The 17,016-nt window shown below is 43.7% G+C and overlaps 1 protein-coding gene across 22 annotated transcripts in view; it reads right to left on the reverse strand.

Annotated features, from left to right (window-relative positions):
- The window catches only part of KCNMA1 (potassium calcium-activated channel subfamily M alpha 1), a 772,527-nt gene that overhangs the window by 316,939 nt on the left and 438,572 nt on the right, over window positions 1–17,016 (reverse strand). For 20 of the 22 annotated variants that reach the window (XM_044942339.2, XM_025285153.3, XM_025285152.3 and 17 more), the window contains exons 4-5: window positions 11,998–12,091; window positions 10,406–10,517 (exon numbers count right to left, since the gene is read on the reverse strand). In XM_044942339.2, coding sequence (XP_044798274.2) covers window positions 10,406–10,517; window positions 11,998–12,091 — 206 coding nt within the window. The other 2 variants (XM_044942308.2, XM_044942307.2) reach the window with 2 other exon arrangements.

Genomic DNA, 17,016 nt, shown 5'->3' on the forward strand with positions numbered 1-17,016 from the left:
AGATAATGCATATGAAATGCTGAGCCCAGTGTCTGCTCTTAAGCAATTAAATTCATTATTCATTATTATCATTAGTGCAAGAAGAGACACCCATTCACTCATTCATTCAATAAGCACAAACTGTGTGTCAGGCACTGCTCCAGATGCTAGGAACATGACAAAAAAAAAAACCCAAAACAAAACAAGATGGTCAAGACCTCTGCCACACTATCCATACGACTGGACTTCTAACTGAGAGGAGAAAACGGACTGATTATATAGCTCTTACAACACAAATCACAAGAATGAAGGAAGTAAAGGTCAGGGAAGAATTCGTTCCAACTGGGAGAAAGGGAAAGCTTCACCCAGGAGGTGGGGTTAGAGCTGTGCATTCATGCAGAGAGAGAGATGACATTCAGACAGGAAGGGAAAAACTCACTCCTGAGGCAGGCGTGAGGGAAGATGAGCAAGACAGATGCAGCCTGGTGGGGCCGGGGTGGGAAGTCTAAGGAGAAGGGAGGCAGGGAGGTAGGACTGTGTGCCGAGCACTGCCTCCACTCCCTGTCTAAAATCACACTCTGCTTTTGTTTTTTAAATTTCAATACGCTAAAAATTACCGAAGTCTAGAAAGTGAAACCATCCAAAGGCTTTCATTCTTTATATATATATATATAAAATATATATATATATAAAATATATATATATAAATATATATATATATTTTAGTTCTTGGACTTAATTTTTTAGGGAGTATACTTTTTAATTGGAATATAATTGATTTATAATGTTGTATTAGTTTCAGCTGTACAACAACGTGAATCAGCCATAAGTATACATATATCCCCTTTCTCTTGAGGTTCCCTCCCACCCTCTCCCATCCTACCCCTCTAGGCCCTCTAGGTCATCATAGAGTGCCAGGCTAGGCTCCCTGCGCTATACAGAAGCTTCCCACGAGCTATCTGTTTTACACGTGGCAGTGTAAATACGCCAATGCTATTCTTTCAATATGTCCCACGCTCTCCTTCCCCTGCTGTGTCCATAAGTCCCTTCTCTACATCTGCATCTCTATTTCTGCCCTGCAAATAGGTTCATCAGTACCATTTCTCAAGATTCCATATACATACATATGTGTGTGTGTTAATATATATTTGTTTTTCTCTTTCTGAATTACGTTTGCATGACAGTTTCCAGATTCATCCACATTACTACAAATGACCCAAATTTTGCTCCTTTTTATGGCTGAGTAGTACTCCATTTTTCACTTTCATGCATTGGAGAAGGAAATGGCAACCCACTCCAGTGTTCTTGCCTGGAGAATCCCAGGGACGGGGGAGCCTGGTGGGCTGCTCTCTGTGGGGTCACACAGAGTCGGACACGACTGAAGTGACTTAGCAGCAGTAGTAGTCCATTGCATATATTTACCACAACTTCTTTATCCATTCATCTAGTGATGGACATCTAGGTTACTTCCATGTCCTGGTTATTGTAAATAGTGCTACAATGAACACAGAGGTACATGTGTCTCTTTGAAGTATCATTTTCTCAGGGTATATGCCCAGCAGTGGGATTGTTGGGTTATATGGTAGTTTTATGGAATGCCAAAGAATTGATGCTTTTGAACTGTGGTGTTGAAGAAGACTCTTGAGAGTCCCTTGGACTGAAAGGAGATCCAACCAGTCAATCCTAAAGGAAATCAGTCCTGAATATTCATTGGAAAGACTGATGCTGAAGCTGAAACTCCAGTACTTTGGCCACCTGATGCAAAGAACTGACCCATTTGAAAAGACCGTGATTCTAGGAAAGATTGAGGGCAGGAGGAGAAGGGGACGACAGAGGATGAGATGGTTGGATGGCATCACCGACTTGATGGACATGAGTTTGAGTAAGTGCCAGGAGTTGGTGATGGGGAGAGAAGCCTGGCAGGCTGCAGTCCATGGGGTCTCAAAGAGTCGGACACGACTGAGCGACTGAACTGAACTGATGTTAGTTTTTAGTGTTTTAAGGAACCTCCATACTGTTCGCCATGGTGGTTGTGTCAATTTACATTCCTACCAACAGTGCAAGAGGGCAAGGCTTTTATTCTTGATTACTCTCCCCCAATGCAGAGGGTAGTCAATGAAGGTCCTGATATGAACTTCACCTTGCCTTTTGTGGGGTTCTTCAAGCAAGGGAGGGGCCTTGGGACCACATTATAAAGTGAATGGACAATACAGAGACTCCTGGCACTTCAGTAAAGCCCCTGGAAGACTGACCACTAAAGGGGAGAGTGTCTGACCCGACATATGGCTTTCCTAGGAAGAATGGTGACAGGCCATTGTGCCTCATTCACTCATCCGGCACTCTGCATTTCCATTTCTCTCCACCCTTAAGTAAACTCCCCCAAAATCAAGAAAACATGAGATCTAAGGAAAGAGGGCTTTTAAGCAAAGGATATGCAAATTAAATAGGTTCTTCTTCACTAGTACAGCCTCAAAGGAAAGGGAACCCAGACCTCTCTAACTTGCTTACATACAATGATAACAAGCACATTTATCTGGTAATTCATCTGTTCCCAAGAAAAGAAAGAAAAGACCCAGTGTTACATAGAAATGCAGGCAGGGGAAAGTCTCAAGCTCCAAACAAGATCTCCCCAAGGGTCTCCTCCCATGATAAGCTGAAAAAATGCAGAGTCAAGGGCCCACAGGGCCCTAAATGCCTACAAGAGTTTATGGACTCCAACGGACTATGGAGAGCCACTGGCCAGTCTGAACAGGGCACTGGTTCCAGCTCTAAATTTTTCTGGCTGTCTATGACTTTGGGCAAGTCACTCACTCCCTCTGAGCCTCAGGTTCCTATTTGGCAAAATGGGAATAATAATAATAATACCCCTTTCGGTAGGCAGAACGAAAAAGTTAAGTCGCTCAGTCATGTCCAACTCTTTGCGACCCCATAGACTATATAGTCCATGGAATTCTCCAGGTGAGAATACTAGAGTGGGTAGCCGTTCTCTTCTCCCTTCTCCAGGGGATCTTTCCAACCCAGGGATCGAACTCTCCCACATTGCAAGCAGATTCTTTACCAGCTGAGCCACAAGGGAACCCCAAGAATACTGGGGTGGGTAGCCTATCCCTTCTCCAGGGATCTTCCTGACCCAGGAATCAAACCAGGGTCTCCTACACTGCAGGTGGATTCTTTACCAACTGAGCTATCAGGGAAGGCAGCGTAATGGCCCCTCAAAAATATTCATGTGAATCCTCAGAACCTGTGAATCTGGTAACTTACATGACAAAAGGCAACTTAGGTAGCAGGGGAATTAAGGCTGTCAATCAGCTGACTTTGAGATGGGAAAGCATCCTGGATCACCCTCCAATGTAATCATAAAGGTCTTTAAAAGTCGAAGATCGAGGAAGCAAAGAGAGGCAGAGAGGGATGTGACAACAGAAAGCGAGATCAGAGAGATGCATTGTGAGAACTCTGCCCTCTGTGGCTGGCTCTGAAGATGGAGAAGTGACCACAAGGAATGTGGGTTGGTTCTGGAAGCTGAAAAAAGCAAGGAAATAGAATCCTCCTTGGAGCTTCCAGAAAGGAGCACAACCCTGAAGAGACTGTTTTGGACTTCTAACCTACGCAACTGTAAGATAATAGATATGTGTTGCATTAAGAATAGGACGCTAATGCATCTGTCTGGCAGGGTTATGAGGCTGATCTGATGCCTGGCAAACTGTAAAACTACTTTCTTATCTCGGGCGGTCTTACCATGCGTGGGCACCTGCCACTCTGACGTGGCAAGCGCCTCTCCCTGCAGAATGCTCACTTCTTCCCACTCTGCCCATCTCACCTACATCACAAGCCTCAGCTGAGCCCCAGCCCATTGCAGAAGCCTCCTCTCTTTCCTCTGCCCATGTGAGCTTTCTCCTCCAAACTCCCACTGCCCTGACAGCCTGGACCTCACAATTTCGGCCGTAATTATACAGTGGGTAGCGCTACCTGCTGTTGCTGCATGCGTGTTTATTTTGGTTCCAAAACTAAATTGAAACCTTGGTCTCAAACAGGAACTGTGTTTCGTCCTGTTATTGTTGTTTTTAAGGACCTGTACTTTTTTTTTTCACAGTCCTGTTTTAACCACTTTTGACACAGTCACTGCCCAGGCATACATTTATAAGCAGATACTCAATCATTTTAATTGTTCCATGACTGGACACTAACTCATTTTTCTACTTTTTTAGCAAAGTTTTCTATTTTCTAGCAGAGTTTACTGAAAGGCCTAAGGCCAGGTCTGACACAGACTAGAGAAGCAGCTCTTGTTTTTGAACACAGTGATTGGAGCTCCTCGTCATACCCTGATCTCATCAGTCAGAGAGGAGGTGGGCAAGGTTGGAAATCACAGTAAAACTAGGACAGAAGGTGGCCAAGCATGTGTCCCTCTTACCCCAGGACTGGGCACACAGTAGGTACTCAATAACAGTCAGTTAGATGACTGGCTGATGTGTGTGTATCATTTTTTCCTCTACTGGCTGCCTTTAATTCTGGAAGATGCCCCTCAACAAAGACATATCCGTAAACAAAGGAGGCACAGCCCACTGGCCCACCCTGGGACATAGTTCCCACAAGAATGAGACAGACAGACAAAAGAGTTCTCCCCAGAGCATGTTTTTCAAGTCTCAAAATAAGACCCATCTCTCATTTCAAGGTACATTTATTTTAGTGAGGCAGGATAAGGATTTTGTGAATAAGCTGGTGTGTGGGAACAGGAATTAAAATAAGCATTGACTTGCTGCCTGCCGACGTGGATGTCCTCACATCCCACTGCCTTATTTTTGGTTCCATTCTGGTTTGTTTTCTTCTCTGGGGCTTTAAAATATGATAGGGAGGTTAGAAAGAAAGGCTTTCTATGCCATGGATAACCATGGCTTCTGTTCACAAAGCTGGTCCTGTGTGCCTGGTCACTCATTACACTTCACTGAATCCCCACTCCACTCATCTCAGGTGGGTGCTATCATTATCCCCATAGGAGAGGTGAGAAGACTGAGTTTATGGCAGGGAAAATGACCGTGCTCAAAGCAACCCATGAACATGTGGCTGAGCACAATGTGAACTGAGGCGGTGGAGCCCAGAACGGGACTCGGAGCCAATCAGCTCTACTGATCAAGAACCTGCCCCCAGTCTCTCTCTCTCTCTTCAGGCAGAGCGGGTCCAGTCCCCAAGTTGCTAGGATAGTCTGGGACTCAGGAGCCTCCACGCTAGCTCTAGTTCTAGAAACTGGCAGTAGATAAGGAAGAATGAGAAGAGGAGGAGCTATGAGCTGTGTGTTTTTAAGTAAGACCTCTTCCTCTCCCTGCCTGCCTGAAGCAACAGGATGAGTTAAAGAGATGCCAACATAAAGCAGTAAAAGTGGCTCAGTTATTCCCAGCCCAGTCCTCTAAACCCCCAACCTCTCAAAAGGGTCAGAACAGAGGCAGAAGAACAGCATAAGAAAACGGGCATGAAGTCAGACTAGATTTTGGGTAAGGAAGGCCTTCCCCCACTCCCAAGCTACAGAATCCTGGACAAGAGAGAGAGCTCCTCTGAGCCCGCATCTCCTTATCTGTAAAATGGGAAAATAATTCCTACTTTACAGGTTTGCTCTAAGGACCAAGTTCACGTATGCAAGGGTTCATCACAGGGCCCAGTGCATAGCACCACCAGAATAGATACTAGCTGTTTTTATTAACAGACTGTCCAATGGACTAAGACGATGCATGCAAAAAAATAAAGACTGTACTATATATTATGCAACTATGTGTTAAGAGTCGGAAGTCAAATGTGATGCAAGTTACGCTCCAGAAAAGGTAAAGGCAGGGGATGTGATGGTCATTTCACTTTTACCCCCATGGAGCCAGCTGCAGCACAGTCCTGCTCTCGACCCGGCTTCCGAGGTGTGCAAGAGCCCACTTGCCAATGCAGGAGACATAAGAGATGCAGGATCGATCCCTAGGTGGGGAAGATTCCTTGGAAGAGGGCATGGCAACCCACTCCAGTATTCTTGTCTGGAGAATCCTATGGACAGAGGAACCTGTTAGGCTGAAGTCCATGGGGTCGTATAGAGTTGGACATGACTGAAATGTCCGACACGACTTAGCGTGGGCTCAAGAAGCATGTCGGAGAAGGCAATGGCACCCCACTCCAGTACTCTTGCCTGGAAAATCCTATGGACGGAGGAGCCTGTTAGGCTGCAATCCATGGGCTCGCTAAGAGTCGGACAGGACTGAGCGACTTCACTTTCACTTTTCACTTTCAAACATTGGAGAAGGAAATGGCAACCCACTCCAGTGTTCTTGCCTGGAGAATCCCAGGGACAGGGGAGCCTAGTGGGCTGCCATCTATGGGGTCACACAGAGTCGGACATGACTGAAGTGACTTAGCAGCAGCAAGAAGTATGTGCAGATTTGGGACAGACTTCAATTTTCCTGCATTTTGTCCTAAACCTCTGCCAGCAAAGGCAGTACTTTTCATTTACTAAGAGGAGGGCAGTGCTTTCTGAAATGCCCTATTTAATGGAATTATTCCTTACTTTATAAGCCACACCTCATGGGAATGTTCATTTTATCTCTGGCAGCTCATCAGAACAATAACTGTTTCATGGTGCAATAACCTATGTATTAAATCACAATGGGGACCTCCTTGAAATATTACTATACTGAATTCTCTTCCATAACAGGCAGACCAGTTTTGGATTTCACCCAAGAGGCTTAGTCACCAAAGAACCAAAAGTATTTCATTAAATGTGTTTTCTCCTAAAAGAGGAGAAAGGTTATTAGTAGTTATTATTATCTCATAGCCTCAAAGGTTTCCAGTTTCAATAGCACTTGAATCCCACAGAGGGGGAGGCTGAAGGGCTGTAGTCCATAGCATCACAGAGTTGGACACAATTGAAGTGACTGAGCACTTATGCTTCTGAACATACTATATAATTTACTTATTTATTAGGCTTTTTTTTCCCTGTTCTTCCCCCACTGCAATGTCAGAGGTGGGGGGGGTGGGTGGGGAATGCTACCTACTTTATTCACTGTTGTTTCCTAATCATATGGAAAATGTACCTGGCACATAATAGCTGCTTTATAACCCTGTTCAATTCATGAGCAAATTAAAGCATATTTTAGAGCGTATTTTTTTTGAAAAGCAACTACAACTGAAGCAAAGCATCTCTCACTACTCTTCTCTTTTCTATCTCTGCCCCTTTTTTTGTTTAATTGAAGTATAGTTGGTTTACAATGTATTCGTTTCTGGTGCACAGAAAAGTGATTTATCGGTGCACATGTGCTAAGTCACTTCAGTTGTGTCAGACTCTTTGCAACCCCATGGACTGTAGCCTGCCAGTCTCCTCTGTCCATGGGATTCTCCAGGCAAGAATACTGGAGTGGGTTGCCATGCCCTCCTCCAGGGGATCTTCCCAACCCAGGGATCTAAACTGCATTTCTTGTATCTCCTGCATTGGCAGGCAGGTTCTTTACCACTGGTGCCATCTGGGAAGCCATATATATAATTTTTCATATTATTTTCCATGATAGGGTGTCACAGGATACTGAATACAGTTCCTTGTGCTATATAGTACATGGGTGCTCAGTCCCTAAGTCATGTCCAACTCTTTGTGACCCCATGGACTGTGGCTTGCCAGGCTCCTCTATCCATGGGATTTCCCAGACAAGAATACTGGAGTCGGTAGCCATTTCCTTCTCCAGAGGATCTTCCTGAAGCAGGGATCGAATGCACGTCTCCTGTATTACAGGTAGATTCTTTACCACTGAGCCACCTGAGAAGCTCTGTGCTATATGGTAGACCCTTGTTATTTATCTATTGTATATATAATAGTTTGTATCTGCTAACCCCAAATTTCTAATTTATCCCTCCCCCAACCCCCTTTCCTCTTTCTTCCATTTTCCTGTTTGCGCAGATAGACTTTTACTAGATCAGAACCCCTCCAAAATCAGAATGACATCATCCACAAAAAGGAATGGGTTTTTACAAGATCTAAGTCCTCCTAATTGTGACTATTCAGGGAGACTTTCACTCACGCAAAAAAAGGAGACCTGACTCCACACCAGGGGTGAGCCCTCCTGGCTGCAGAGGTGTGATGTCTCCACCACAGTCAGGATGGGGTCCCCTCCATCTTCCAGGACCACAAGGGACCCTGACATCAAATTCAGGTTTGGGAAGTACATGGACTGGAAGGTAGTTTAAGTCCAAATCTCCCATTTTTCCAATGGGAAAACTGAGGGTCCAGAAAAGTAGTGTTTGTTCAAGTACACAGAGGAAGTAGAGCCCAACCAAGAAGAGAAGGCAGATTCCTTTTCTTCCTCCTCCCTTATTCTCTTTTCTTTTCCATCCTTCTCTCTCTTTCCCTCTCTCCCTCCCACTCTCTTCCTTTTCTCCCTTCCTTTGTCTACTTGGTATGTGTGTGTGTGTGTGTATACGCATCACAATGATGGTTTAGAAAGAGCTCTGGTTAGCAGTCCATACATAACTTTGACCCAGGTATGCTGGTGATTAAGTTTACTAACTTTCTAGTCCTCTACAACAACCAAGATCCCAAATTTTCTCAAAGTTCCCATGAACAATGCAAGATGTTTAGAAATTTTCTGATGAAAGAATCTTTGAGATCATCTAGCCCAACCTCTATTTTACAGGTGAAAAACAGCAGGTAGAGGGAAGAAACGTGAGTTCCTCACATCACAAGGTGGGCTCAGAGCTCAGTTGAAGTGGCCAGGATCTTGGGCATCAGAGCCATGAAAGGATACTCAGGATGCTTCTCACTTGGGTGTCTGGCTCTAATGGTCTCACAATGCTGGCCAGAAAATCCCATCTAAGAGAGCACATCTCAGATCAAGAGCAAAAACATTCCCCTTGAGCAAGTAAATACAACTCAAATGAGAAAACTAGCAGAAAATAGAATCCACATGATAAACACACACATACATACATACATGTATGCGTTACTGCACACACCATATATAAAAGATTCTTGTTTTAAAAGTACTTGATACTAGGTATAGAATACATTTACAGGACTAGCAAGGACATCAAAAGTGCTAGCAGAAGCATATTTTGACACAACATTTTTGAAAAGTTATCCATTAATATCTATAAACTAAAATACACATACTCTTTGATCCAGCAAGTCCTCTTCCAGGAACTTGGAATTCTCTCTAAAGATAGAACTGTATGGATATGTGGATGAGAGTGCTTACCAAACCACTGTTGATAGCAGAAAAGTAAACAATCATGCGGTGTATCATTTGGGTAACGGCTGAATAAATGCGCTAGAGCAACGTATGGGATTTTGTGCAACTATCATAAAACGAATCATTACAGAGCTGAAGGGATGGCCGTCACTTACTAGTAGTAAGAGAGTCAACGGCAGTGTGATGTGACTGATAACAATGATTTCATAGAAAGACCACCATCTCTAAAACACTGTGATGTGTGCACATCTGTGTTTGCTGGTGGTGAAATCAGCACAAAGGAAAGATACGGAAGTCTGTAACACTGAGCATCCTGGGCAGAGGGTAGTGATGGATGTGGGCAGAAGAGGTACTTAATATTTTCTTTATACATCTTTGACTATTGATGCTATTTTATATATATATATATATTACTTTGAAGAAATAGGTTAAGACCAAAAATCTCTGAAAATAAAGACAGAGGGAACCCACAAATAGTCCTCTAAGTCCTATTTCAGCCTCCCCTCTTCCCCTGTAGACTTGTAACAGCAAGAACACTGTGAGGGAATTCCTCAGTGTGGCAAAGAGAACCCAACAGCTGTCTCTCTAAACCTTTGGCCCCTTAACCATCCTCTGAGTTACTCACTTTCCCCACTAAATTATCCTAGACTTGATGCAGGAAGTGACCTGTCAAGCAAATACAGGAAGTGAGGTATGAACACAGCTCCAGCAAAAGCTCCTCCATTCACACAGGGAAGAAGCTGGATCTCCCTCAAGGTGAAGGTATCTTATCCCACCCCCACAAAGGAGCTCACAATTTTAATTAAACCACACAGGGTCCACCCATCACAAAACTGTGAAGCAGACAGAAGCTAACTCTGGCAGGCAGGCCTCCTGGGGCACCTGAACCTGTGACATGGAAAGCTTTGTGCCCATTGTCTGTTGAATAAAGAGTAAGAGAACCATGAATGTAGAGGTTCTGCCTGTGACCATGATGACCACTGGGCTTCAACAATGATAAAACTGAATTCTCTGAAGCACTCACTGTTCACATTCTTCTTGGCTGGTGCTTGCTTCTGAGAGAAAACTCTCACCATCAACTTCTAAACCTCTGAGACTTGTTCACACAAATCCAGGAAGGTTTCTTTCTGTGGATTCTCAGACCTCCATTGCATCCCAGATGCACCACCTTATATATTTCAGCCATGGCTCAGGAGCCCGTGAAAAAGAAGGGAGAGAGATCGACTTACCAAGCCAACTTCTGTTTAAGTACACGGACACAAACACAGGGGGTACCGTGAAGAAATCTACCACAGAGTTCACTTCAAGCCAGAACCATAGCTTATCGTTGGCTGCAATAAACTGGGGGAAAGAAAACACGAGAAAGAGAAAATGAGAAGCATGGTGCTGACATGCAAACAATACTCTTCACCCCCACCCCCCAAAAAAAACACTTATTTATTTTTAATTGAAGGAAAGTTGCTTCGCAATATTGTGTTGGTCTCTGCCAAACATCAACATGAGTCAGCCATAAGTATACATGTGTCCCCTCTCCTTCTTAAGCCTCCCCCCTACCTCCCACCTCTTCCCACCCTTCAATTCTAGAAAGTTGATAACTGATGAACCTATTTACAGGGCAACAATGTAGATGCAGACATAGAGAACAGATTTATGGACACGGGTATGGGGGAGGAAGGAGAGGGTGGGAGGAATGGAGAGAGTAACATGGAAGTATATACACTGCTGCTGCTTCTGCTAAGTCGCTTCAGTCGTGTCTGACTCTGTGCGACCCCATAGATGGCAGCCCACCAGGCTCCTCTGTCCCTGGGATTCTCCAGGCAAGAACACTGGAGTAGGTTTCCATTTCCTTCTCCAATGCATGAAAGTGAAAAGTGAAAGTGAAGTCCCTCAGTCGTGTCCGACTCTTAGCCACCCCATAGACGGCAGCCTACCAGGCTCCTCCGCCTATGGGATTTTCCAGGCAAGAGTACTGGAGTGGGGTGCCATTGCCTTCTCCAAGTATATACACTACCATATGTAAAAGAGATAGCTAGTGGGAATTTGCTTTATGACTCAGGGAACCCAAACTGGGGCTCTACAACAAACTATACTCTTTCTTCCAAAGGGTACATTTCAGTTTTTCATGGGGGCCTAGAGGGAGATGTTATGTTCTTATATCTATGCCAGTCCCTTGCTATTTCTATCTTAGAATTTGGATCTACAGTCTTTTCTAGAGAGTGACTATATGCTCTGAGAGCCTTGGAGAAAGCTTAGGGAGTACATTTTTCTGTGGTTTTCAATAGCATCATAGGGCAGTTTGAGGGACCTCACGTTTCTTAAAGTCTCCACTGTAAATATTCACCCACACAGCCTGTACAGCTCCCTTTATAGACATGGTTTGGATAAATCCTCCAAGCCCTCAATTCTGCCAATCTACCCCCTTGCTTCAACCCTCACAACTCACTGTTCTCTCAGGATTCAGTTAAGCGAGCACTGATAAACATAATTTTAAGAGCGGAAGGCTCTTAAAATTTCCTCCTGTTTAAGGCAACCATGCATTCGTGCGTGAATGGAGAGATGAGGAACAGTAGACCAGTAAGGGTGTAATAGTCATTTCAATCCTTATTTCTCCTGCTCAGAACAAAATTAACATATACATAAGGAAATGCTGACCTAAGGAAAGGGCTCTCTCACAAAATGAAAATCAGAATTCGGTCTCTTGTCTCCCCCACAAACACTGGGCTTCATCTTGCCTGCGGGAGCAGATACTGATGGGGAATGGTCCCTAGGTACAAGACTCACATGCTCCATTGTGATACTGAGCAGTGTTGTTCAAACTTACCCGCAAGCCAAAGTAGAGAAGGAAGAATACGTTGAAAGCCATGTCGATCTGTAATGTGAAATCTTTGTAGAAATTCTGGCAGGATTCTATTGGGCTATTAGACAGGAAGAAGAGAAAAGCAAGAGGTAAATGAAAAGCATCATCACATGTTCCATATCGCTGTGCAGTGACGGTGCTTAGGGAAGAGGACAAAATGAACGTTCATAAAATAAAACATTTGGTCTTTGTATCCCCTGTGATCATCAAGCAAGCATTGCCAAGGGGTCTTTCCATTCAACCATACAGTCTTTTGTTCTTTGTTTTCGTCATTTGATACAGGTATTGTTTCCATCATCATTCAACAGTTGAGCTAAGAATCTAAAGAGGATCATGCAGACACCTTGAGGGAAGGACAAGCAGAAGAGACCACCAAAGTCCTCAATTTCATATTAACCCTTAAAGAACTGACTTCTTTCTTTGAGAGGACACAAACCTAAGCTAAAGGCAGTCCCTCCCACTCTCCAGCACATTAGAAATGAAGTCCATTTTCAATTAAACACAGCAGTTGTGTTTTGGACCTTTTAAAAGCCATTGGTTGATTAATGATAAACGACCAGGAGCATCTCAGGAAAGCCGTGGAGGAGAGGATCCTGGTGGATGTTCTGGTGAAACTAAATATGGACTTATATGCAGCACTCTGATCTGGGGAAAGAAGCATTGCCCAACTGGTAGAATTCAAGACCATTAAATCAATCTATTGAAGCAGTACTCTAAGGGTTAATTTTTATTTTTATTTTTTGGCATGCAGGTTAATTGCCCTTGTGTGTGTCAAGCAGCCAATGCGAACCCCCAGCACATTCTACTTTGCTTGAGAGTAGGCAGTTCAAAAGGGTACAACTATACAAACGGGTACGTGGCTTCCGTGTGCTTTCCTGCATCAAACTGATCAGAGGATCAGAGTGTGAAAAGTCCCAAAGTTTGGGCTGGATGGGAAGTAGGAAAGCCTCATAAGCCTTTCAAAGCTGCGAATGAATATGTATAGGACACTGTTATCAGTAAGCCAATGGAACCATTCAGGCCAGGAACGTCAAGAAGGTGTGGTGAGGGAAAGGATAGGGGAGGATGGGGAGAAGTAAAATACTTTCCCCAGATGGGAAGCAACATGGACCTCCAGGATGGGAGAGGGCTAACTTGAGAGGTGCAGGATGGAGGATTTCCAAGTATCACCACTTTGGAAATTGCTGTACGCAATACCAGTTAGTATAGTTGTACTTCAGTAAGGGCAATTCTTGGTTGTTCAACAGGCAGGAATCTGTGCAGTACAGATATGCAGGGCCCACTTAAAGGCAGCGTGACTCAGCCTGTGGGACTCTCTGATTGTGTTACATGCACTGGGTTTATCCATTCTTCATCTGTATTAGAAGTCAAACATGCCCTTTGTCATCTCCCAAATCACAGATATGTGGAAAACCCTACAGACAAGCATGAAGAGGAATCTACATTTGCATTTACAAACTAGGCAGACTGAACAAAAAACAAACACTGAAAACCATTTGTATAAAGGAAATGGCAAGTACTCGGTTTTCACTAAGGTAAAGCGGGAGGAAAGATAGCATGGAATTTGCTTACTCCAATGATGAAAGAAGGCAGGAGCAAAAGAGACTGAACACCATAGCCTGCCACTGCTCTTTGCCTGCTCTCTTACTCAGATGCAATGAAAAAAGGAGAATCCAGGACAGGAGTTAACAAGTGACACTTCTGCAATCCTCAATCTATGATGGAATTTTGTTTTAAGAGCAAGACCCACAGGGTCCACAAGTGTTAGAATTCTTTGCTACTCTAGGTGCAGTGGAAAGAAGTATATGAACTAGGTTGACCAGAAGTCCACTATTGATCCCAAGGGATGAGGAGACCACGCATCTCTATACTATGTAAACTACAGATATGATGTGCTACCAAAATACTGAAGAGTAAATGGTGTATGTGTGGGTGTAGGTGTGTGCGTAAGAGTGAGCGAGAGATTGAGGATGGGGTGGGGGGTGGATCTTGCAGGGAAATACAACATTGTACTCATGTCTTCCCTTGTGCCAGCAGTGACTTGGCTGTGCCTTGTAAACTTGTCCACATCAAGATTAATGTGTATATTACCAAGGGGACAGAGATGTCCCAAGTCTGTTACGGAAAACCCACTACCACTTCACCAAGGCCAAAAGATCACCTTATTTATTGTCTTCACAATAGTCATTGGTGGCACATTTGGGGGTCCTTGTGAGTTCCTTAACTCCTATTAATTCCATGGCTTCTGTGGTCAATTTCATAGTAACCTTGAAACACACTGAGTAGGGAAAGTATTTGCTAGGCTGTGGAAGAGAAAGGAACAGTGGGGGAAGAGATGCTAGCTCAGTACCATTGAAGATATTTTGGTTCAACATAAATGGAAGCAGATAATTAAGAGAGTATAAGGAATTAGGCTGTAGCAACTAATTTCCACTATCCTTTGCCTTTTTTGTCATTTCTGCTGCTGCTGCTGCTAAGTCGCTTCAGTTGTGTCCAACTCTGTGCGACCCCATAGACTGCAGCCCACCAGGCTCCCCCGTCCCTGGGATTCTCCAGGCAAGAACACTGGAGTGGGTTGCCATTTCCTTCTCCAATGCGTGGAAGTGAAGTCGTTCAGTCATGTCCGACTCTTTGCAACTCCATGGACTGCATCCCACCAGGCTCCTCTGTCCATGGGATTTTCCAGGCAAGAGTACTGGAGTGGGGTGCCATTGCCTTCTCTGGTCATTTCTGCTACTTCCTCCTATATTGCCCATACCCAAAGGCAGCAATAAGAGAGCTTGATGGTAAAGAACACTGTGCTGAAAAGTATACCTCTACAACACCCTGATTTACAGAAAACAACATTGAAATCATAATAGACCTTTTCTCTGGTCTTTCAGAATTTTAGAGAATTAATTTAATCATCCTTTTATATCATTCCTTGAGACTTATACTTTGAGCTGAAATAATAATGGGAGTAAATTATGCTGCTAGGGCTGGCAGCTTTCCCTCTGGCTGAAGCTCACCAGTAATATGAGCCACTCCGCTAAGATGAAGTAGGAGAGAAACAGGAAATTCTGAGACAGAAGAAGCTGGCCCCTGGAACCCAGATAGGACCAGAGTGATCAGACAGTTTATTTTCTATCCCTCTCAGCTCTTTGCATGAGAGCCCAAGGAGAAATCTCCTGCCTAGTTTTCTCAAGAGAGATCAGAACTGTTTATCAGGATCCCCTCTGAGATAAATCCTCTGAGTGCCTTTATCCCACAGACTCATACAGTCAAAGACCACAGAGCAGAGACTCTAAAGCCTCATCATTTCATTCCTCAAATGGAAACAACCCACAGAGAAGTTCATTGATCTTATAAAAAGAAAACACAGAATTCAACAACAAAAGGGTTGGCCATACTAGCCAGGATTTATTTTCCTCCCAATGAGACTTTATCTTAATGATTAATGCTCATTGTAGAATGGCGAATGAAATATAAACTCTTCTTCCTTTTTGTATAAAATAGAAGAGTTCCTTGTCTAGAAGTTTTAGGAGCTAGAAAAGAAATCACTTTTTTTTTTTTCCTACAAAGGGAAGTGATTCTGAATTACACACTTAAATTTGGATCTCCATTCTGATAAGGCATGCCCACATTAGAATAGGATTTTTATAGACATGTTGCCAACAGATAAAAAAGGAGGGTTTTAAAAACTGAAATAAAAACACTACTCCTGGTGGTAGAGCTGACTTTGTCTCAATTGTTCTTGGTTAACTAGTAACCTACTAATTAGAGGACCTAAGATACTTGGTAAGTTGATAGACTGTTAATTACTAGGCTCCTACAGTCCATGGATCAAGCCTGGTACTAAAACTTTAGGCAAATTTAGCATTTTGATCAGGACACTATGATTGGGGCACCTTCAGAAGAACCTCAATAAAAAGCTGCTTCTGATGGGATAAACATTCAGTGTAGAACAGAGACTGAAATACAAACCTCTGTTTCCTCTTGACCATCAAGTAAGCACATTCTTAGTATTCAAATGTCTCTATAGAGGAGAATGAGACTGACCAAAATGGGAAATATATCTTTTTCTCCACCTATCTAACAATACAGGTGAAGACCTTTGGGCAGGAAGATCCAACAGTCCCTCTTGAAGACTGACTTAAGAACTTGTCTTTCCAAAGCATGAAGTAAGCAATGACTGCCCAGGTTGTTTTTCAAAGGGGAGGGGCCTAAGGACAGTCTCACTTCTGGCAGTTGTGATGTCTGGACTATCTCCAAGAAGGAAGTAATTGCCTCTCTTCTCAGCCTCTAAACTTTTCCTAATGTTTTCCGAAGTCTGTTTTCCTAACTCTCTGAGCCTGGCTGCCCAAACCTTTCAAAACATTTCCCCAGAACAGTGTTTCTAAAACTTCAGCATGTACCTAGAGGGCTTGGTAAAACACTGGTGGACCCCATTTTTCAGAGCTCCTGATTCAGAGGGTCTGGTATGGGACCCTAAGAATTTGCATTTCCCAGATGCTGCTGCTCATCCAGGAACCACACTTTGAGAATCACAGCTCTTGAAGAACTCTTCTGCAACTACACGTTAGGGAAAGGTGTTGCTGTTCGAGGTGATTCCCATTCAGACCTGAATAAAGAGGGTTAAGCATTTGGGCCCATCTCTGGACAACCACCTGCCTACTACTAAATTAAGTGCTGAGATCAAGGGGTTAAAAGGAGACTCTGAGTTTCAGATGTGAACAAGGTGGGTGGGGGTGGAGCAGAATTAAGACAATACAAGGAAGTAATTATTGGGTTGGCCAAAAGGTTCATTCAGGTTTTTCTGTAAGATTTTATGGAAAAACCCAAATGAACCTTTTGGCCAACCCAATAAATACAACGCCACCATGCAAGCTTCACCAATGACATTCCAATTAACAACCAGAGAGTGCCTGAGGAGTACATTTTTAGTTTAAGATTAAAAGGAAAAATAATGAGGGCTGGATGGGGAGAGGTTATGGAGAATGTCGT

Source organism: Bubalus bubalis, chromosome 4 (genome assembly GCF_019923935.1).
Source record: "Bubalus bubalis isolate 160015118507 breed Murrah chromosome 4, NDDB_SH_1, whole genome shotgun sequence".
NCBI classification, from domain to species: Eukaryota; Metazoa; Chordata; class Mammalia; order Artiodactyla; family Bovidae; genus Bubalus; species Bubalus bubalis.